The sequence below is a fragment of the Pteropus medius genome, unplaced genomic scaffold, assembly GCF_902729225.1.
Source record: "Pteropus medius unplaced genomic scaffold, Ma_sr-lr_union100, whole genome shotgun sequence".
NCBI classification, from domain to species: Eukaryota; Metazoa; Chordata; class Mammalia; order Chiroptera; family Pteropodidae; genus Pteropus; species Pteropus medius.
The window spans coordinates 19,397,192-19,421,186 of record NW_024340692.1 but is presented as its reverse complement, the minus strand read 5'-3'; the positions used below and the strand labels follow the sequence as shown (position 1 = coordinate 19,421,186).

At 33.3% G+C, this 23,995-nt stretch overlaps 1 protein-coding gene across 1 annotated transcript; it reads right to left on the bottom strand.

Moving 5' to 3' along the window:
- Nucleotides 1-5,457: 5,457 nt before the first annotated feature.
- On the bottom strand, nucleotides 5,458-22,178 carry ANXA1 (annexin A1). Its single transcript, XM_039842266.1, has 13 exons — nucleotides 21,989-22,178; nucleotides 15,839-15,918; nucleotides 15,635-15,743; nucleotides 15,023-15,117; nucleotides 13,666-13,779; nucleotides 13,169-13,259; nucleotides 11,539-11,618; nucleotides 11,288-11,344; nucleotides 9,654-9,747; nucleotides 8,693-8,788; nucleotides 7,484-7,542; nucleotides 6,456-6,578; nucleotides 5,458-5,805 (listed from the first exon to the last, which is right to left on the bottom strand). The coding sequence occupies exons 2-13, from the start codon at nucleotides 15,902-15,904 to the stop codon at nucleotides 5,749-5,751; spliced, it is 1,041 nt and encodes a 346-aa protein (XP_039698200.1). The 5' UTR covers nucleotides 15,905-15,918; nucleotides 21,989-22,178; the 3' UTR covers nucleotides 5,458-5,748.
- Between the last annotated feature and the right edge of the window lie 1,817 nt (nucleotides 22,179-23,995).

Genomic DNA, 23,995 nt, shown 5'->3' with positions numbered 1-23,995 from the left:
TCATTTTCCTTTATCACGTATCTAATATTTGCATTCTACTGTGCTTCTTTTCAGATACTTTTCCTACTTTTACAAATGGATCCCTTTGTAGTTCCATATTCACAGAAAAAGATAGTCAGTAAATAAGTTTCCACTACTTAAGACTGACACTATTGAATTTAATAATCTGCAGTGAGACAAGAATCTAAAGAATAAAATTCATATCTTAGTTTACTACATGTAAGAAATCTCATTCCATTTTATTTTTGCTGTAGCTAGAATTGATCCGATATTTCTGATATTACAGGACATTTTATAATGCATTATCATATCAAAAGAAGCATTCTTTGTTAGAAATGCATTGCAAGCTCCTTATAGTAGCAGCAGCTACTACGAATTAATATTTATTGCGTTCCTTACATATGCTGGATGCTGGGTATCTCATTTAGTTTTCATCACAGTGTAGGGAAGAGGAAAATTTCCCCTCTTTTTCAAAACTCTTGTTTCTTCTGACTGGTCTCATAATCAAATTGACATTAGACAGATTAACAGGAGAAAATAACCTAATTTATTTACGTATGTACATATAGGAGTTCCATAAGAATATGAGGCCCAAGGACAAAATCAAGCAATTGAGGCTTATATGCCATCCCGGGCCTAGGAGAAAGTAGAGTAGTAGTTTGGACTTCAAAGGGAAGGTAGGCAATTCACGGGGAGATGAGTAGGAACGAACATTTGGTAAAAAAATTTTTGCTGGGCCACCCAGAAACAATGGGACCCAGAGGGGTTCTAACAAAATTGCTAGGTTCCTCCCTGTCTGCCACACTTAGTTTATATTAAGATGTAGTTATTTGTGTGATACTATCTCCCTTCCTGGAGCAGTTCCTCTACCCAAATTCTTTCAGGCAGTTTGAGGGAAGGTCACAGATGCATCCTGAATCTTTTTTTTCCTTTTTTCCTTTTTTTGTAAATAACCAGCTTAAAATAATATCCCCCCAAAAGGCATATTTGGGGATAGCAAACTCTGTTCTCCCTCACAGCTACCAGTATCCTCATAACAAGCCAACTGAGGTACAGAGAAGGTAGTATGGCCACATCCCACAAAGAGTGGTGGGGCTGTAATTTGAATCAAGCAGCCTGACCAGCTCTGAGTTATGCTTGTGAAGGCATTCAACTTCTCTGAGTTATTCTTCAAAGCCAAAAAATAAACAGTGGCAATAATCCCAAGCAGGTGCATTGTTTACCCATCAGAGCTAAAGAAAGAATTTGGAAGGTGGGTCACTTTGGCTACTGAGTCACCATCCCAAGTTTCTACCATCGAGGCTAAGGAAAGGATCATTTCCACATGACTGCATTTTGAGTCTCCAGGTACTAAAAGTCCTTTCTTTCTCTTATTGTATTTCTGGCTCCACCTGAAGCAAGTACATAAACACCAGTACAAGAATGTTTTTTTCATACTATTCAATTTTTTAAAGTCATTTCAGTTTGGAGCTAAGAATTAGCTTACTCTAAGTTTAATCACCACAAGATTTGTGCCATCTATAGCAAAAGAGATGGATGAAAAATAAAAATTCATCCAATCATATTGACTGATTGGCCTATCACTGCCAATTATGGTATTTGGAAGCATTGATTTTTTTTTTTTTTACTGTCCCTTAGGTGGTTGAATGTAGCTGTTCCTCCAATTTCTTATATACCTATTGTCAGTCACTTTAACTTCATTATGTCTAGTCTTTATAGCAACTCTGTAAGGCAGGTGGTGGTAGTAGAAGTAGTAATAGTAATAGTAGCAGTATTCTACTGATGATAAAACATAGCTTAGAAAAGATAATTACTCTGTTCAGGGTCACTTAGTAAATGGTGGAGGCTGACAAAAACTCAGATTGGTCTGGCTCCCAAGTCACTACCCTCTGTACCATTCTGCTCCCACATTATAATGAACCCTCACCAAATATTCATTTCTTCTTTCTCTTCTTGTTTAGCAATATCCTATGACTTTCACAAAGAAAAAAATTATAATAAATATCAACCCTCACTTACTGAGTGTGAGCTTTTGAATGATCAAGTATGATATGCTAATAAACTGAACATGCATTTTCAACACCCCTACAAAAATATTTTCCAAGGTGATTATCTATTTCTTGTATTAAAATAGAGTAGAAGACTCATGAGTTTTTTTTAAAAGCAATGACAATTTGTGAACTTGCATAGGCATTCCATGAACAATGTTGCAAACAGCGTTACATGAAATATAATGACATGCTCTTGTCCTACATATGGCATATTATGTTTTGCAAAAATGACTGTCACGATATCTTTATTTTTCCCCAAATCATCTTCGACCTTGCCACTTTCCCTTTAAGAGGTAAAATGTAATTACCGTCCTCTTAAATCTGAGCAATCTTGTGACTTGCTTGTAACCAAATTAATGTGGCAGAAGTAATGATAAACCAATACTGATACATTATTATTAACTAAAATTCATAGTTTATGTAGGGTTCACTCTCTGTATTTATACAGATCTGTAGGTTTACCAAATGTATAATGCATGTATCCACCACCACAGTATTTACAGAATGGTTTAATTACTCTAAAAATGTCCTGTTTTTCACATATTTATTCCTTTCTCCCTCCCTGAACCCCTACAATTACTCCTTTTTACCGTCTCCATAGTTTTGCCTTTTCCAGAATGTCATATAGTTGGAATCATATAGTATGGAGCCTCTTCAGATTGGCTATTTTAATTCAACAATATGCTTTCAAGATTCCTCCATATCGTTTCCTTTATGTCCTGATAGCTCATTTCTTTTTATTGTTGAATAATATTCCATTGTGTGGGTGTGCCACAGTTTGTTTATCCATTCATCTTTTGAAATACATATCGGTTGCTTCTAAAATTTGGATATGAATGAACTGCTATAATTACTTTTGTACAAGCTTTTGTGTGAGCATAACTTTTCAACTAATTTGGGTAAATACCAGTAGTATGATTTCTCAATCATACAGTGCCACTTTAACTTTGTAAGAAATTGCCAAACGGCTATGCCATTTTTGCCTATCTATAATCAGTAAATGAGAGTTCCTGTTGCTCCACATGAAATGGATTTTAGCCATTCTAATAGGTGTGTAGTTGTATCTCATGTTGTTTTAATTTGCAGTTTTCTAACAACATATGATGTTGAGTACATCTTCACATACTTATTTGCCATCTGAAGATCTTTGGTGAGTTGCCTGTTAAAATGTTTTGCTCATTTTTCAAATTAGGTTGTTTTCTTATTGTTGAATTTTAAGTATTCTTTGTATATTTTAGATACCGGTCCTTTATCAAATATTTGTTTTGCAGAGATTTTCTCCTTTTGTGGCTTGTCCTCTCATTCTCTTAATAGTATCTCTCACAGAAGCTTTTGTGTATGTGTATGTGAAGTCTAACAATTTTCTCAAGGATCATAAAGAGCCATATATTTTTATCTTCTAAAGTTTTTCTTTATATTGTTATTTACTACTCTCCTGTTCAACTGTGTATCCACTTACTGATCCTAGTGTCTAGAATTTAGTCATGAGCCTCTCGAGTAGTTTTTGATAAAATATGTAGTTTAGCAACTTTGGAAAGTATTATCAGACATAGTCCTAGCACTAAATGTCTGACGCAGGCACACTGAGCTGGGAATTTTGATGATTTTAATTAAGGGGCTATTTACAGAGGTGTGAACAGGTTAAAGGAACCAACATGGAATGCTGCAGCACTCAAGGAGCAGCAGGGGGAATCCCAGGGTCCCAAAAGCAAGGATAGGAAAATGCTGAGAGCTGGAACCATGGAGAAGAAACTGTAATTGTAAAACACAGATGCTAATAGATCTGTGTGGAATCTGGGAGGAAGGAGAAGGAACGCTTCCACCTGATCTCCCATCTCCTACCAGGTCCCCCCATAGGCTGAATGCAGCCAGAAGTTAGAAGGCAAGAGAATCCACATGAGGTCCCCCAGACATTGCCTACAGAGAGCAGAAAGGAGCAAAGGGCAGGGATGAAAAGGAGGGCGAAGAGAATAACTCACTCATGCAGTTTCTTTAAAATTAATTTAGAACAGGAAGAGGTATGAATGCAATGTTGATTGGCAGAAATATTTGTATCACCTTGACACTACTTTTATATTAGTAATGATAAAAACTATCCTGATAAATCCATTCTGCTTCAAAATACCACCCCAGGTTCCCTCTCATTCCCCACTAGGGCGTTTCTCCTTCTTAAACAAGCACATAAGGAAAGTATTTTATATAATAGTGAAATAACTAAAAAACTTAAGGACTGCAATAAGCAGCATTTCTGCTAGCCTCAATTTGCCTGATATATTATGGGCCACATCATTATAATTTTTCTATAGAATGCATGAGACAGGTGTATGTGAAAGGAAGTAAAGAACAGCAACCAAAGCAAATAATCATCAAGTGATGCACCTGCGGATAGTCAGAAAATCAAATATCCAACTTAATTCTCTTGGAGATGAATAATTGCCACTTATGTGGTAAGAATACTGTCAGAGGAAGATAACTGATTTTTTGACAAAAGTGCAAAAGCAATTCAGTGGAGGAAGGATAGCCTGTACAACAAATAGTGAGCAATTGGACATCCATAAGCTAAAAACAAAACGAAAAAAGAAACTTGACCTAAGTCTCACACTTTACACAAGAAATTATTTCAAAATGGCTTACAAAATTAAATGACAAATGAAAAACTGTAAAAAGTTTTAGGGAAGAGAATAAGAAAAAACTTTCGGGATCTAAGGTTAGGTAAAGAGTCTGTAGATGTGACACCAAAAGCACAGTCGATAAAAGGAAAAATTGAAAAATTAGACCTCATTAAAATTTAATATATTGGCTCTGAGGTAGATTTTATTAAGAGAATAAAAAAAGACAAGTTATAGAGAGAAAATATTGCAGACCACATATTTGACAAAACACTAGTATCTAGAATATGTAAAGAATTTTCAAAACTCAACAATATAAAATAAACAATGCTAAAATACAGAAAAAGTGACAATACCAAATGTGGGCAAAGTTGTGGAGAAACTAGATCACTCGTGAATTTATTATGAAAAGTAAAATGGTATGGCCACTCTGGAAAGCAGTTCGAGAGTTTCTTAGAAAATATGCTACTACCGTTTTTTAAAAAGTGAGGAATTTTTATTGTCATTACCATTTCATTTTTATACTGATTTGTGAAATGTAGCAGAATGTCCAATTGTTACAATGCTGATTCAATAAATTCATTATTATACAGAGACAGTCTCAGCAATCTGTACTAAGATGATAAAATTTAAGGAGTCCATTTTCTACCTCTGCGAATACTTTAATTTACTATGTAATATTTATTTCATTAAATAATTATAATTTAGAATTCAAGTTCCTATCTCCTTATATCAAATTAAACCACTGCATTACGCATAGAAAAAAAATCAAAATAGAAGAACCAATGACACACCAATTGTCCTGTAAAATCATTTTATTTTCTGTTACATAAACATCTTTCTCAAGTAATGGTACTAGAACAACCTGTTCATGGGGTTTTATAATTGGGGTAAATAAATTTTTAAAAAACTTATCTCTATTATACAGAGTTATGATATAAAAATGATTTATAAGCCATAGTTTTCAGAAAGCAGTTAGCTAACTAATTCTGCTGAACAAACTTTTCTATTTAAGTCTGTAATATGGAATGAAAAGATATGATTAAAAAATCTTCTGATCAAAAAGCTTGAGATCATTAAAGGAATATTTACTGTCCTCCGCAGAGAGCCACCAGGATTTTTTCATAATCTCCTTTGGTTTCATCCTGTTGGTTAAAAAATAGAGTATACTTAATGCTACCTGAAACCATAATCAATATAAAGTATTCTAATTCTTTAGAATAATTATTGTATTAGCAGACTTAAGAGTTGTGGAACATACATCACAATATGTCAATTATCTAGAATCTTTAATAAGAATATTATATATTTAATTAAATAATATAATTCATATAGCAGATAACTGATATTTGTTAATTGATAATATAAAATTAATAGCTTTGACTTGTCTTTACTTTTTAATAACTGTATAATAAGACCATATGAACATGAATTTTATACATTTTACATATTACAAATTAAGGAAAAACTTAGACTAAGATTCTAATACTCTGATCAATATTCATTGCAAAATAAATCATTCTATCTCCCTACTATAATATTTTGGTTGCTAAATTTATGTATGGGAAACTAAATATTTCCATGACTGCTAAAAAATGTGTGTATATTTTCAGTACTGAACTCACTAGTATATTTTACCAGTGAAATTTAAATTTACTTATGAATTATGTCTCCTAATATAACAAATTAATCTTACATATGAAATTTGTGAGTACAATAAAAATCACCCTTTCTCTTTGAAGAAGTTGCAAAAATAATTATTTGTGGGGGTAGCATAATGACTATCATAACATACCAGAATGGCTTGGCAGAGAGAGATACCATACAACTTCTGATAGCAGGCTTTGATATCATTCATGTCGATTTCAGAACGGGAAACCATAATTCTGATCAATGCCTTATGACGCGTTCCAGCACCCTGTCCAAAACAAATGATGGTTAAGTGTCTTTCATATTCAGAGCATACTCTTAAAAAAAGCAAGACATAGGTTTGAACATGAAGCTCTTTTGTTCACCCATATAGTTTCTATGGAGAAACTATCTTTACATTAAAGTACAAACACACACAAGTATACTTTACACAAGTGGTAATAAAATGACAGGACTCTAACTGCTAACTATATTAAGAGCTTTTACAACCTCTTAATTGATCTTCTACCATCCAGTCTTTCTTTTGTCTAAACTATTAGGTAATTACAAATAAAGTGAACTGTCTAAATTAGAAATCTGATCATCTAATTCATCTATCAAGAGCCCTTCAGTGGCCTTCTGTTTCTTCTAGGATGAAAACCAGTCATTTTTTCTGGGCTTACAATGCCCTGCCTAATTCTACAACTTCTTCTTCCGCTGTGCACCATCACTCTAATTCTATTTATTATCCTGAAAGGGTAATGCTACCTCCTCCTGGACCAGCCTATATTTATCCCCCTATCTCTTTCCCTCTTGTTCTCATCTAGCTAATTCTTCTTCGCTATCAAGTCTTAGTTTAGCTGACACCAAGGCTGTATTGATTTCCAAAGTCTGGGGTACAGTTTCCTCTTCTACTAGGTATTCATCATTCCCACTAAATTATCCCACTAAAGCAGGCATGAGTAACTCACAAATTATCAACAAGCTCACTTTACCATCTTATCTATAAACAAATACAACAAATCTAACAATTTTATTCTAATAAGAAAGTGTATTACCTCTTGCATTGGATGGAACAGTGATTCTTTTTAACAGGAAGATATTAAAGTGTGATTTTCAAACAATATAAGATTTTTATAGTCTCTCTACCAATAATAATTTCTCCCTAAGCTAATTATATAAGTAAAATCTTACCTTCATGGCCTGATGAAGCTTCTCAGCAAAGAACATTGGTTTGTTAGTGGCACACTTCACTGCAAGAGAAGCACATTTTAGTTGACATATTTACCACAAAAGAAGTAAGATTCATATGAAAGAAACAAGAGACACAGAATTTTGCAAGCGAGATTCTATTCTTCATCCCCGTTTCTCATCCCCTTTCCCATTATGGAATATTTGGTTCATAAGAAGCTATTCTCCAAATGGTGGTTTTGTATATCCTTTCTCCTGATACTGTCACCTACTTTCTATTATCTTTCATCCAAAGAATAGCAGCTTCTATAGTTCATGTTATTCTGAGTATACTCTTGGAAATATGGAAAGCAGTAGGTGTAAAAGGCCATATTGACATATAGTACATACTTTTTTCATGTTGTAATAAGAATTTTTTTTTTTAAAAAAAAAAGTGGACTAGGACAGGCTTTTAAAGGCAGCTGCCAAATAAAGCACTAACAGATGTGTGAATGAGTAAGATTTTCTGGCTTGCTACTCAAAGTGTGCTTCACGAAAAAAAATTGGCATCAACTGGGAACATGTTAGAAATGCAGAATCCCAGGCCCCACTCCAAATCTACTGAATCAGAATCTACATTTTAACAAGATTTCCAGGGAATTCATGTGCACATGAATTAACATTTGAGATGCACTGCTTTAGAACACAGGTTCCCAGTCCTGACTGGTCACCTGAATAACAAAAGAACTGTTTCATGTCTTTTTCTCCTAAAGATGTTTTCAGAAGCCACTAGAGAACTACTGAATCAAACCCTCTGGACTCGCCCATGATTATTCAGTTGGCAAGTGACAGACCAGGATTTGAACCTGTATTTATTTAATTCCAAGTCCCATGTTCTTAATGACCATCTGACTTGTCTCTGTGCTATGTCCAGACTGGTGAATCACTTGGCATAAGTGAGTGCTCAATAAGTCTTTCCCACCTGCCTATCTTTTTGAAAAAAGGAATAATATCTGTTATTATTAAGAAAGCCATTATGTACCTTTAGCTAAAAATTCATTGCCATTATCTTACATATTGCCTGTATCTGAAACATAAACTATATCTGTTATTTTTTTGTTCAGATATATAATATCATATATATAATATATATATCATATAATATATAATTATGGGACATCATTGACAATGCAATTTCCATCTAGAAAATGCTTCCCTTTCCAGAATACATACCGATGGTTGTAAAGCACTTCTCAATATCACCTTTCATCTCCAGATCCAGAACTTTGTTCATGTCATGCTGACTGTATTTGGTGTACTTCTGAAACACTGAATATTACATTTAAGCTAAGAGATGTAGAAAGCATCCTATACTTTAGCAAACTTTAGCAAAATCAGGGCAACTAACTCAAAGCATTCCTTGGGATGACTGATTTTTCAAAACTCATATTTTAAAGCCAATTACCTAACTGAATATATTTTGCATACTTCATCTTCTCCTAGACATGTGACTCACATGGCTATTTTGATGTTCTGTATATTTTGGGGATATTTTTGCAAATGTTGACATTTATTAGAGATGGCATGTGATTGGCAATCATAACACTGACTACATCAGAGCTAAGTGCCGTAGCAAATGGATCTTCCTTATATAAACATCTGTGTAGTAAATTTCTCTTAATTTTGACATTAGAAATCAGTGTGCTATTTTTTTTTTATAAGATAGTGAACTTTAGGTAATCATCATGACTTTCCCTGGACCATGGCTTCTAGGAGACTCAGAGCTGAATCTTGTGCTCAAAGGCAAGAACTCTTTTTGGTTTTTGTTTCTGGAGCATCTACATACTCTTTTCTTCACTTAGCTCTGAGGTTTTTTTTCTTTACTGTAATTTCATTTGTTCCATTGTATGTGTATATTTTGTCACATCCATTCCAAGTATTTTGAGGCAATAGAGTAAAAATAATGAAATAATGTTCTACATGCCAAAGTCACAGAATGTGTTTCAAATACTATAAAATGATGACTATACAAAGATAAACAAATGTACAAATATCAATAAGGGGTCAGGAACACTCAACTTTGGTATAGGAGTGATCCTGATTAAGGGTTCTCTCTTTCTTTTCTCTTATTTGTCTTCAAAAACAAAACTGCATCTTTTATAAATAAGTTCCAGAAATTATTTCTTCTTCTTACCTCTGCGAAGATGGGGGTAGCTTCTGGTGGTAAGAATGGTATTGAACACATTCACATCTGTCCCTTTTCTCCTTTCTCCTGCTTCATATAATGCCTATCAAGAAACACAAAAATAAACACTTGACTGTCTGCTGACTTGATATCTGCACAAGAATGTTAGATCTCTTCGAACATTTTCTAAGTAGCTGCTTTGTATCAAATACGATCAGAGCAGGCAATACTAAGATTGCAAGTTTCTTAAAGATAGGGACCTTATTTTATTTGTTGAATATCTTCCAAGGTGCCTCGTAAACTCTACAGACTAACTGTATGTTTGCAGAAGAAATGTTTGTTGAATTAAATTGCTTTAAGATTATACTCTACATTAAGACAAGTCCAAAGGACTCTGTAAAAAAAAATTATTTACTCTTAATTGTTCAAAGTAATTATCAGCAAATGATACAATAATAAATGTATAATTCTACCATAACCTAAATCTTGAAATTTTAATTTAAATTTTGACTCTGCAACTTAATAACTCTATAATCTTAGATAAATAATTTAACCCTATTAAACTACACTTTCCCTTTTGTAAATATAAGAGATAATTCCTGCCTTATTGTCACAGATTACTCTGTTAACTTTGAAATGTTAATTACCATCATCTTCCTGGGTCACACTAACCTATTTAGCTGCCAGAAATATATATCTATGAACCCTACTAGTCTTAAAATGGAAAGCAAATTCAGAAATGTTGCAAGCAAATAAGAATAATTTTTTATTATGGGCAATTATTCAAATACTAACTTTTGTTCTTTGATATGCTTGCACAATTTCTATTAAAATTGTCGCACTTCTAAAGGACATAAGAAGTTATTTTGGACTCTTTAAGCAACTGATTTGATATGTAGGCATTTATTCAACAAAAACTTAATGAATGCCTATTATGTGCAAGATAATGTACTGCCACAGGGAAGGGAGTGGGGGTAGAGAAGTAAGTTTCTATTCTTACAAACTCACTGTAATGAATTCATTTGGCATATGCAAATAATAGTCTTTGTTTTTTAAAACAGAAATTCCAGGCCCTAAAATGACATGATTTTTCTAATGTTGCCAATGAGTTGGTATATAAATAACCAGCAACCTCACTGAAACTGTACGTAACAATATACTTGAAAATACATAAACATGTTATTATAATTGTTTTATAATTATATCATTACCATAAGATTTTTACAATATAAACTTACATCTATAAACCATTCCAGTGTTCACTGTTAAAAGAATGTTAGATGATCTTATTCTTTCCACTTCACTTAATAAAAAATTACTTTTCCCTTTCTCATGCCTAGTAAAATAAAAAAATTAGAATTTTCTCAGCATTACAATTTTCGAGAATAACAAATCAAATTCTCATTGTTCTCACTCAGTCCTCTCTGGCCTTATAAATAATGAGATCTATCGAAAACATAAAGATCTCATTTTTCTTTCTTAGATTGCTCAAATACAGAATGGTATCATTCACAAATGGCTGTCCTTAGCATGTTGGAGGACTTGCTTTCATGTGGAGGTCAAGTCGTAATTTTACCTAAGGTAGGACCTGTTTGAGGTAGGTAGGTGATTCTAGGAGTATTTGTTTATGAGCACTTGCTTACCCTGGCATCTGAATCAGCCAAGTCCTCATTTATGCCAATGTCCTCAGATCGGTCACCCTGAAAAAAAAAAATCCCATTCTCTTGTAAGTTGTTTTCTAGCAAGTAATCACATGATTTACTTAATTCTCTTAAAATCTAATAAACGACATTCTTTGAGAAGAGAGTCAATTGCTCATTTCTAAAGAGAAATGAAATCTAAACTTTTACTCTTCATCAAAGAAGAGGCATTTCCTGAACCATCGGAGTTATACCTTAGCAAGAGAAAGCAAAGCCTTCTGATAATCTCCAGATGTGTCTGAGGTGATGTCTTTAGCCAGATCTCTCTTCAATTCTGAAAAACAAGAAAAGTATATTTTGCAGTAAATTAAATAATGGTGATAATAATATCTGATATCTCTATATTGGCTTGCAATGTGCAAAGCCCGATAGTCAGTGACTTATGGAATGCATTTCAAAATATTATCTTTTTTAATCAAAATAGAGATAGTGGAGCAGGTAAAATTTGGGATCATCAAATTTACTTCCTATAAGGCAATGAAAGCCATTTAGATAATACTATAAATGAAAACCTACTGTCATAGAGCTTTTGCTAATATGAATAAATTGAATAGGTGTTAATTAATTCTGAAATTAATATGCCAGAATTTAAGCAATGTGATGATTAGAACAGTTATGTAAAAGAATAAACCAAAGGAACTTGCTCAAACACAGATTATTTATTTACTTTAAAAATTATAAAAATATATAATATAGTTTAATTGAGTAGGTACATATGGAGGTATACATATAGATTAAAACATTTTATTTATGTAAACACCCTTACTTAACTATGTGAAATAATGCTGTCTTAGAAAAAAAACAACTGAATTTATATTAACTAGAAGACAGGTCAATTTTACAAGCTATCCTTGGACTATATCTTGTATATAATGGATAAATATGGATATTTACCTTTGTAAATGATGTTTCATTAAACAACAACAAAAAAAAACTAAAAATAATGCCCTCTTGATTATTATCACTGATAAAAGATCTAAGATAAATAATGGTAATGAGATAAGAGTTGCAGAAAATAAGATTAAAAGCTTCCTTATTCCGATTATTTCATTAAATTGCTCTGAAAACAATATACAAGGGCTGTTGTATTCTCTGTGCTTGGGATGAAATTCAAGCAGAAAGATCCTGTATACTGCCACATACTGGCTTGGGAAACTGGAAAAGGAAAATAGTGAAAGACTCAGCCCTGCCCAGAACCCAGGTGCAGCTACCCTTATGCAATAGCATTTAAATGAGGTGTTTCACTGAATGGATGAGATGAGCCATGGCTGGTCTCTCATCCCTACAGATCTAACTAGAGATAAAGAGTAAGTGAATCCTTTATGTTGATAACGGGAAAGTTAGTTTCCATCACAAGATTATAATAACCTAGTTCTTTACCTTTTCAAAGATAAACAGAGAATTTTTTCTTTGGAGATTTTAATTCTTTTTGTTATCTTTTCAAAATAAATGACAACGGGATATTTTAATGAAATAAATCTCAGAATAATAGAAAAAGTTTTTAGAAAATTCTTCGAATTCAATGCTTTGAATGAGTTTTCCATTACAATAATATGTGGCCATTTGTCTTAGAGGGACATTTTTGATTAAAGTGCAAACTTGATGAGGCCTGGGGCATTATCTCTCTTATCAGAACCCTAGCAACTGAATGCTGTCCAGTAACAGTATGTGCATGCAGTAGACATGTACCAAACAATGAAGAAATATTTTAGTATGTAGAGTTTCCAAAGCCCACATAATTACCATTCACATTCAATTAAAAGAAAAGTATATCAGATTTCCTTTCCAACAAAGGCATTTGGACTGTTGGACATTAAAACTTACCTTCTCTATAGACTCTGTTAATTTCTCTGATTTCTCTGTTAGTTCTTGATGCCAAAATTTCATCCAGAGTCTCTTCATCTGTTCCAAGGCCCTAAATTGAAAGAGAAAAAAAGAAGAAATGTAGGAAAATCTTCATAAGACCGTTAGCTAATTTTTGTGTCTCAAAATTTGTTTGGATCTGGCATTTAGTACATTTCCCACAATATTTAATAATTACAATAAGCTACTGGATTGATCTAAAAACAAAATGGGGTTTAAAGCCAATATTTTGGGCAAAAATATAAAGAGAGATCTATGATTCATACAGTGACATCACGAGAAAGGTGGAAATAACACAGCTGTTAACACCAACATTAATTAATGAACTCATTAATTAATTATATTTCCAATAATTGACAGGTCCTGTACTAGATTTTGAGAATACAATAGGAGCCCTAGTGGACTCGACTTATACATTCTTTTCAGGAAAAGAGTTTTGCTTAAATCAGGTGATTTACCTTCATGGCAGCACGCAGTTCATCAGCATCAAACCGGGCTGGAGTTTTTAATAGAGCCAAAGCAACTTCTTCAAGGTGACCTGTCAGGGCTTTCTTCAGAACTTCATCCAGGGGCTATAGCAAAGAGATTAACATCAGGGCTTCTGATAAGTAATATGCTAGATTATACAGCCTTGTAAGGTTACCTGATTCTTAAACCCAACCATCTTCAGAGCTCCTTCCCTTCTCATACAAAAGGGTACTAGATATTTGGAATGTTATCTTAATTTTTAGAATAATTAGAATGAAATTTTACTAAATTCATTGATAACTTCTTAAAGAACAGGATTCTCAATCTTTTTTTTTTTAATGGGGAAAAAACACAAAGTTCAAAACAGCATCGTGTAGTAACAGAAACAGTAGTAAGAATACTTAAAAAATATATACTGTATTAATGATGTTTCCAAATCTTGAGGTTCTCACTGCTCAAATAAGTACTATCATCAAACATTAACACTATATAGTTTTCTAATTGCATTTAAAAAAAATACTACCCATATTTTATATAAAAAATATAAAGCTTACTTTTAAAGTAGTATGGATGAAAAAGGGGCCATAAGTGGAGGGGAGGCCTGCATGGCAGTCTCTACAAACTCATAGACTGAAAGTCTGATTATAAAGATTCCTAACTAAAAGCAGGTCATGGTGAGTAGTCACGACCTAGGCCCGTAGCTTCCTTGACAGAGGTCCATCTTTTAAGTGAGCATATCTGTTGTCTTTTGGTATCTAAGATAACATGCCTTTGAAACATCATAGTAATCTCCTTTTCCAGACCCCACAGGGCATACCCGCAACATCGGAGCATGAGATCATAGAACCCTTCATTGTCATCTTGTTCCCTGAATACCATCTCTATGTGCTGTACATGTTAATTATTAACTATCCTGTACCCATCAATGTCAAAAAAGTATGTTTCTCTCTGTTTTACTTTTTATCCAATCCCAGAGATCTCCTTGCTTTGCTTCCTCCCACCCCCTTAACCTGCCACCAATGGATTTCACGTAACCCCCCACTTTCATCTCCTCCTTTGATTCTCATCTACAGAATAAGCTGCAAAAATGCTGTTCTCCAGAGCATTTTCTCAATCTGCCAGTTTGGCTCAAATAAACTCATAATATTCTCTACCAATTAGAATTTTTTTTTATGTGGACAGTAGAATTATATATAAATTTTACATTTCAGCATTAAACAGCTGAAATTTCAGTAGGAGACACATTTCAATCAGGACATATTTCTTATTGCCAATAGTAATCTTGATGTTTGTTGTGTTCAAATTAAAGGTTTGTCTCTAATACCTAAATTGACCACTCCAACCCACCTTTCCTTTTTCCTGGAGATATGCTGCTTTGATCTGTTGACGCTGTGCGTTGTTTCTCTTAGTTAGAATGTCAATGATGGTGGCTTCATCCACACCTGGAAATAAAAGGATACTTGGCTTTTAAAATCAGTTTTCTTCCTCATTAATAATTGACATTAAATGATTCATTACCAAGATTCTGCACATAAGTTCTTAACACACTAAGAAGTATGAATTCAATGGATGCAGCACTACATATAAAAGGGAAACATTTCAGATGACATTCTATTCTTTTGGGTGAGAAAAAAAAGGAAATTGTCCCTGGCCCTCAGTGTTTCAGTGTTTGATCTTCATCCAAACCCTAAATGTGAGCAGAAGTCTTGGTTTCAGCACTGAGTTACTACTAAAACTAAGATAGTAAGGATATTTGTTGTAGCAGTTGAGATTCTACTGATTTAACCAAAAAAAATTTTAAGTGATAATAAAGGAAATCTATCTTTGTTTGATACATATATCTTTTTATCTTCAAAATGAAATAGACTTTTTCCACTGCACGTGCCAGTTTTCCAATATCCATTCAAATGGCCACTCTGAAATGTCCAGCGGGAGACTGTTTAGGGGAGATTTGATTACCTTTAACCGTGATTGCTTTATGCAAGGCATCGACATCTGAGGATGGATTGAAGCTAGGATAGGGGCTCACTGCTGACCCAGGACCACCTTTGGATGCTTTCACAGTTTTCTGTGGATGATAGAGAAGAAATTATTTATGTCCGTTCATTCATATTAGTTTTTATTTTAATATTTATTAAGTTACTTTGTTGTCACTTGACTTACAACGTATTCCTGCTCTTCATTTTCAATAAACCAGGCCTGCTTGAGGAATTCTGATACCATTGACATTTTTGAAGAAGTTTCTGGAAAGAAAACAGATGCTTTAACAAACCACGAACTCACCACACATAGACACCGCTCCATTCCCTACACATATAAGGCACAGAGTGGCCTTGTCCTTACTTTCCAGGATTACTCTTAGAAGCATAATAAAATGCTAGATGCAAGTTTTTTGAAAAGGAGAGTCTTGCCCTTGAACAGAAACCCATAGCCTTCACTCAGAAACTTGGCTCTTTCTTGGCATATTCAGTTCTGAATTAGGTATGTGAGGACTATTACAAACAAGCATATAGGATGAAGAGAGAAGCTGGTGATTCACTTTATTGCTCTAAATTTACAGACAGATCACTATACACCAACCATTGAAGCTGCAAAAACATCAACACATAATCTTTTGCTTCAATAAACTTGAAGCTAATGTGTGCTTTCCATGAGAAAACACAAAAGCTGAGGAAACTGTTAAGAGGAGGTGCTGGCTGATCTGAGCCTTTCTTGAAAAGAGCTGAGATTCACCTGGCTGAAAAGTTAAAGAGAACAAAACAGAAAGAAGCTTGTCATATTTAGGAAGCTGAAAGAGGTTTACTGGAATAAGGAATGTTGACAGAAGCTCCAACAAAGTTTCAATGTATCCCTAAAGCTTTGGGAAAACATTAATGGATTTTTAAAAAGAAAGCAGCATGATTCTACTTATATTTCAGAAAGATTACTCATCCTGTATCATAGAAAATGGCTACGAGATGGGCAAGATGGAAGATTAGAGACCATTTAGTAGGCCATTAGAGAGTGTAGGATTCCTGAGAGATTGAACAAAAAGAAATGGCGACAGAAAGAGCATAATGTTTATATTTATAAAGTAAAATATTTTGACAATCTGCAGTAGTGGCTTTAGACCTAAAATTCTATCCATAAAAAAGATCCCCAGGGTCTATTTCTCTCAAATAATTCAGTATCTTTTCCCATTCCTTATTATAAAATTATTTCAGCACTTGCAGTGCTCCCATTTCTTCCTATTTGAGCTATACTAAATACTAGTCTTACATATTTTTTTCTACCCAACACAAAGAACCCAGAAAAGGATTGTTTCAAACCAGGTTCTTTGCTCTAACAGGAAGCATTAGGGTAAAATTGTAACATGAATGCCATCTTTCGGTAAAATTTTTTAAAGGAAATGTCTTGAATTGTTATCATGGTTCAACAATGTTTTTATTTAATCAACCATGTATGTTTTTAAAACCTGAAGTATGTTAAAAGCTAATATATTCTCTGTTCTCTGTTTTATCCACAAAGAAGCCACCAATGATCTTTTTTGTCTGGGGATGTGATTTTGGTAGCCCACGCTCAAGGTCCACACTGATACCTCGTCATACATGTTGTTTATCTTTCTCAAGACTACTCTCATGAAGGCATGTGAGGGATAGTGGAAGAATAATCTAGGCAGTTTTAAATTCTTGGAGCTAACTGACTCAAGAGGAGCAAAACCTATAACCTGATTTCTTAATAGCATGTTCAGACAAAGTATTTCAATCCATACTTGCTGAAAAATAATTATAGTTCCAAGTAATGAGATTAAATACATGAGGGAAATAATATCTGAAGCAGAAATTATCTTCGCTTAAGTACCATGGGGATTGTTCAAATTATTATCCTGTCATCTGTGAGAAGAACCAATATACTGTGCACTTAGTTATTCTCTTCTCCCAGGCAATTGATAAGTTTGAAGTTGTTTCCTAAGGTAAAGTCATAATGTACAATTTTGCACAAGGTTTTAGCTCCCATAATCTGGTGAAATTGCTGTTGGCATGTGGAGTTTCATTTTCCTATTGCTTAATTGGCACATCTAAAACATCTAGTAATTTCTGGCAACATTTTAGATACTTGAAATTTATATTTTTGTTACCTCATCCATGCCCTTCATAAAGTAGAATCCTAAAAATGAGTGATATGATCAGTCACTTAGCAAAGTACTTTTCCACAGTTGTAAAAAAGTATTTCCACTCTTTTCAATTAGAAAATAAAAACTTCTAAAGAGATTAAAAATATAATTCTTAGAATGAGTCCCTCAACTTCAAAATAAATTTTATGAAAACTTTCCTATACTTTACTCATTTTTTCACTTCTAAAAAAGCTTTTATAATGCATCACTTTCTTAAAAATAAACTTGAGAAAGCCTAAGAAAATATCATTGTATTAATCACATAACACAAAATAAATAAATAAATGATAAAGGGGCTGAATAATTTATTTGACTCAACAGTGCCCGTAGAAGAGAAAGCCTGGTAATGTATCTTGGGTTCCTAGATTTTAGTCTGAAATAATTTGGATGGCCTGAAAGCATAGTCTGGAAAAGAAAAACAGCCTAAATAGAATCTATCGTGGGAAAGCAATTAGAGGAAAATGGAATCTCAACTCAGCCAAATTAGATTCCCTGTGTCTTAGCAAAACTTAAAGACACAAGAATTTTGGCAGTGTGTCAGAAAGTGCTCTAAAAGAATTTTAGGAATTGTCATGTACTTCTAGTTAAGTGCTGAAAGTCAACTGCATGTTTTAACAGAAACTCTTAACAGTTAAGACATATCTTATAAATTCCACAGCAAAAATATTTTGGCTAAAAATTATTGCTAAACCATTCTCTCTGTTCAATATCTACCCTCTGCATGAAAATCAACATTTTGTACTTGATAAAACCCATTCAGTTATTTGAAGGTAATACATGCTTAACTGTAAATAAATAAGGCATGCAAAAGTGTTTTATAGACTGCTACATGTTATACAAATGCCAGATATTATTACTACTCAGAGAATGATCTGGTCTAGAAAATAGACTTTTACAGTCAAAAAATCATTTAAATAACATGAGTTCACAAAAGGTTTTGTTTTTTTTCCTCTTTCTTTTTAGTTGCAATGTTTAGAGTTTGTACTAGGTATTTAAGAGATTATTTTATTAATTGTCCTTGGCTCAATACATATTTAATCTGGTTACCAATGAGCTCTGAAACCAAGTTTATCTCAGTTCTTAACATCATCTAATTTGAAGAAGTCGGCCATTTATATATAGGAAATTAGCAATAATCCAGAGTTCTTCTGGTTAATGATCTGCTTGTGAATATGTACTGCCCACCAATCTCGTTTATCTGTGAATAAATGTATAGCTTTCTAGAGATTAGCATTTTTTGTATATTTATGTGTCATAAGAGAGCTCTCTTCATTTCACTTAGCAAAGAATTAAAGAAAGTAAGTATGCATAAAATGTATGCCTAAGATATTAGACAGAAAGGGATCCATGTTTACTAAATGTAAAAAAAAGAGGTCCTCCAGAAATGGCACATTACCAATTTTGCCAGCTCGACAATTTGAGAACACTAAGCTTATTGTATCAAAGTTAATTTATAGATTTTTTTTTTAACTGCATGATTTCCGTCAGCCTCAGGAAGGGTGACTTCCAGAGTTTATGACAGAGGAAGCCGAGTTTTGTGGTCTGTCATGCCCTCCTGATGACGAGTTATATGATCAGAGTTCTACACCGATAGCAGCAGTGATTAATCTTTGTGTAGGACAATGTCATTATTCCCATTCTCTACCCAGGAAAACAGTGTAATTTTCTGGCAGTGTTCTAGATAATAGTGGCAAGCATCAAGGCATACATAAAATAATACCTTTTAATTCCAAAGTATGATATAATCTTTTAAACTAGTGAGCAAAAGGGCAGTGACAAGATCAATGTTATTTCTAATAGTTCATACTTGAGAATCGAATTCACTAACAGTTAATCTATGGAGACTGCGGCACGTTTCACCTCAGATTTAGGGAGTTTCTATTTCAATCCTTTGGCTTGTGCACAGTTTTTTTTCCTCAAATATATAATTCACAAGTCCTTTTCACACCTACCCATGTGAGAGAAGACAATTAGACTGTACAATGGTAAGACTTGTGAAGAATCACGATAAGAAAAGTAGTCTCATAAATGTTTTGCTTCTAGGCCTTTGGATAGGGTGTTCCCTTTGCCTCAAATGCTGTTTTCTCCTCCACGCCTACTTCTTTTTAACTATTGCTTCTAAGTGAGGACTCAGCATAGACCTCATCACACCCTCCAGAAAACCTTTATTGGTTTAACATGGGGTTAGGTGACCTGTACTTTCCCAAAATATCTTGCCTTTACCCTTACACTAGCCCCTACCATTCTGTATTATTATTTTGTAGTTACATATCTATAGTTACAGCAGCATTCCACAAGGGCAACACTAATCCACCATTCATTATGAACCTCCAATCCCTGGCAAAATGCCTGGTTTTTAGTATGTTAATAAGTTTTATTGAATTTATAAATAATGTATGAGTGCTAATTATTTAGGAAATATATCTATGCTAATTTAACATGTTTTCTGCCCAGAACTATAGGATATAAAAATAAGATTGAGTGGTTTTGATAGTCTTTAACTGACTTTATGACCTCAGGAAAACATTTAACTTCTCTAAGGGTCTTATTTGTGAAAATAAGAGTGTTGGAATAAATAGTATCTAAAATGCATGATGGCTCTGAAATACCAAACTTAAATTTCACCTCAAGTGGATGGAGGTGGAGAAAAGTAGTATAATGAAGGAGGGTATTAAATTGTATCTGTTCTATCTTTCTAATAAAAGTCTATCCCATTTTATAGAAAGAGGAACTCATTTACTCCAAAACCACATTTGGCTTATTACTAAAAAATAATAGGTTCACTGCTTTAGCTCTGATTCCTAAAATAAGTCATAAATTCATGGGCCTAGAGAGGATTAAGGACAACCAACTCAGCAAGATAGCATCATATACAGAAATCAACTTTTGCAGATCTTTTGATTGAAAAAATATTTAATAAGCATGAGACTCTAGCTGGTTCCTTAATAATGCTATAATCAACTATTTTGACAACATCAGTCAAATGTTGGATATCTGCCAAATGTGGTTGAGCCTGGGGCTAGGGTGGTAACAACTTTTAGAGAAGAGGCCATGTCAGAATTATGAAACCAGTGTTTCACAATATTTGAATCATTTTTCAATGTGCCTTTTCTTCCATCTACCAAAATACATTCCTGCAGGTATGTATGGACTTACGAAAGTCCATACATAATTTTAGACATAAACGGGGTAAGAAAAACACACTTTTCTTAACTAGTTAACATTAAAAAGTAGATATCAGGGCATTTAACATTCAAAATGGGCTAAGAGAAAAATTCTTGAAGGAATGTTTGTAATGAACAAGCTAGATATATGATTATGATTCAAAATCTTTTACCTCCACAAATGTACCCAGCACCAATAAACACTCTAGATTGGCTTTGTGCTTTTCTAAAAATTTTTATGGCCATTAGCTCATTCAACAATCAAGATGCTACTAAGTAGAATAGCTTTTAGGTGACTCAAGAGGCATTCCGTAGGGATAATTTATCTGACATCACCCAGAAAATGTTTCCTTTCCCCTTGGGTTTTTCAATCAGCACTTGAAAAGCCTGTCTGTGGCACAGAGACTACAGGAATAAAAATGTGGCCACACCCTCTTTAAATGAAATGATTAATAAGCAGATCCTCTTATTTATTTACACTGTATGAGTAAAAATAACATTAATTTCAAAATGTTAATTACAAAGGGCATGATACCACTGTGAAGACTGAATCTAATTTTCCTTACAAAAGAAGAAAATAATGTAAATCCTGCTATTTCAAAACAGTTCGCTCAAAGCCACTTTGGCCTGGCTCACTACAAGCACCAGCCTCCATCATAATTTCCATGTTGGGCACACACAGCTCTTGAAAACTCATAACTTGGAGAAGGAAAACATTCTTTCCTTCTTTTCCATGGTAACTCACCAACAGTATAATAAGCCAGTATTAAGCAAACTTGCCATATTCTTTAAATTGTATTTCTTAACTAGGTAAAACAAAACATTACAATTTGTGATTCCCAAAATATAAATACCCAAAGTAATTTTATAGAAAGTTTTATCAAAACATATTAAATGCAATAAGTCATAAATTCTACAGAAACAGTAACATGTAACATCGTGATGGGAAAGTTTTCAAAACAACCAAAACTAACTGAAATGAAAACTAAGACTTACCTTTTTTTCCACCTTCTTTTCAGAAGCTAAAGAGAGATTCTTCTCCGGCTGTTTCACACTGGAAGTGAAGCCTTGGGCTTCAGATTTTATAGAATTTGAAAGGAGACCACACCCAGCAACCAGATGTTAGTAATTGGCTGCCTTTTGTTTGAAATATGAGTCTCAGCCTTGTCCAAAACAAAGTGAAACAAGTCTTGCAAAACTACTCACTAAACCAACTCATAGCTGACAGCACAAAGGAAAAGACCGGAAGGACAGATTTTTCTTCCCCCTCTTTAGTTTGCAGCTTTTTCCAGAGGGTATTGAATGCAATAGATTTTCAAATATGTAGTACTATGTGTTCCAATCCTGATACCAATGATTGGCACTTTTTTTTTAGTTAAACAGGTTTGAAATGAAAAATGTTTAAACTTCAAAACAAAACAAAATTTTTTTTTTTTAAATTGGTTTGGTTCCCAGCTTCATTACTTACTACTCTGTGACCTTATGGACATGCTTAATTTTCCTGAACCTGTTTCTACTTTTGTAAAATGGAGATAATATGATTTAGTCTTCCTACCTACTAGAATTCTTGTGACAATCGAGAAATAATGTATATTTGTAAATTCTAATGCTATAGTGTTGAATAATTTTCTATTCACATTTTACTAGCATTTTTCCTGCCTTCAAAATAAGACTTTTTCTGCTTGCATACAGCTTGTTGGTATAAATAAGAAATATGAAAAAAAGATCTAGTTTGTCTCAAATTTTTAATTGCTAGAAATATGATCACTATGATATCCGAAATAAGTATTGACATTAGAGGAAGGCCTATTTACAGTAATTTGTTTGTATAGAAACAATTATATAAAAACTTTGATATCAATAAATCCTTGCCATTCTAGAGCACTTGAACAACAAACCAGAACTGTAAATTAAAAGGATTAATGGAGTAGCAACTATTTGAAACAGGTACCATAATAAATTTCCCACCTGATACAAAGAAAGGAAATTTGTTCTGGTAGGCTCAATGGTGATTCATTTTTATTCTTCATGAAAACTTACAAAATTATATGTTTCTATTAAACTATGCACAAATATGACTTCTCTCAGAGCATTATGGTTCAGTCTATGCTACATTTTAGTGGTTTGTTCTTTATCTTCTTTTTCTCATAGATATCTCAAGTATTTATATATATGTCAGGTTTAGAAAAACCAGTGAAGATACTTTCCTAAGATTGTCAGTTTTATAACATTCTAAATTCTTAATGCTAATTTTAATGAAATCGACATATTCTAAAGTAGAATGATTTTCAATTTAAATATTAGAGAAAATGCCAATCTATATTTTTGGCACCTACCATAAGTATATGTTGAATTAATCAATTAGCTGTTAATTAATTGATTGACATTATTGCAAATCAATCTCGACAGATGTAGACCAGCTTTCTAATACCATGTTTTATTTTGTCAGGTGAGAAGGGAAAAGATAATTACACAAAATTTGTTTTGCTTTTTGTATTTGTATTTCTAACTTTGGTAATGGAATAGAGCATCTCTGCACAGTGACAATCTTGTGAAATAAGCCCAAATACCTCTTGTAAAATATAACTACCTCAAAGAAACATATAGTCTCATTTTGTCTTGTTTTTTTGCAGTCGCCAGTAACACGAACCCAGAGGAACTGATGTGTATATTTAAATTTGTAATGCATTGGCAAACCTATAATAGTGGCAATAAAAATGGTATTGGGGAAGAATTAAGAAAAAAGTTAGAACATTTTTTTCCAAAATTAACTTCCAGTTGTAACTCTAAAGGCAAGTGAAACTCCCAAATATAAAAAGAAAAGAAGTCATTAATCATATATGAATATTGCTGTGAATAATCTGTTGGAAACTTTTTTCCCCACACAAAATAATAATGCCAAGTAGATTTATGGAAATAAAAGAAAACATATGTTTTCATTAACAGCTAAGGGATAATTGCGGGTTAAATGCTTTATGTACTTGAAATGCCACGTACTGGAGA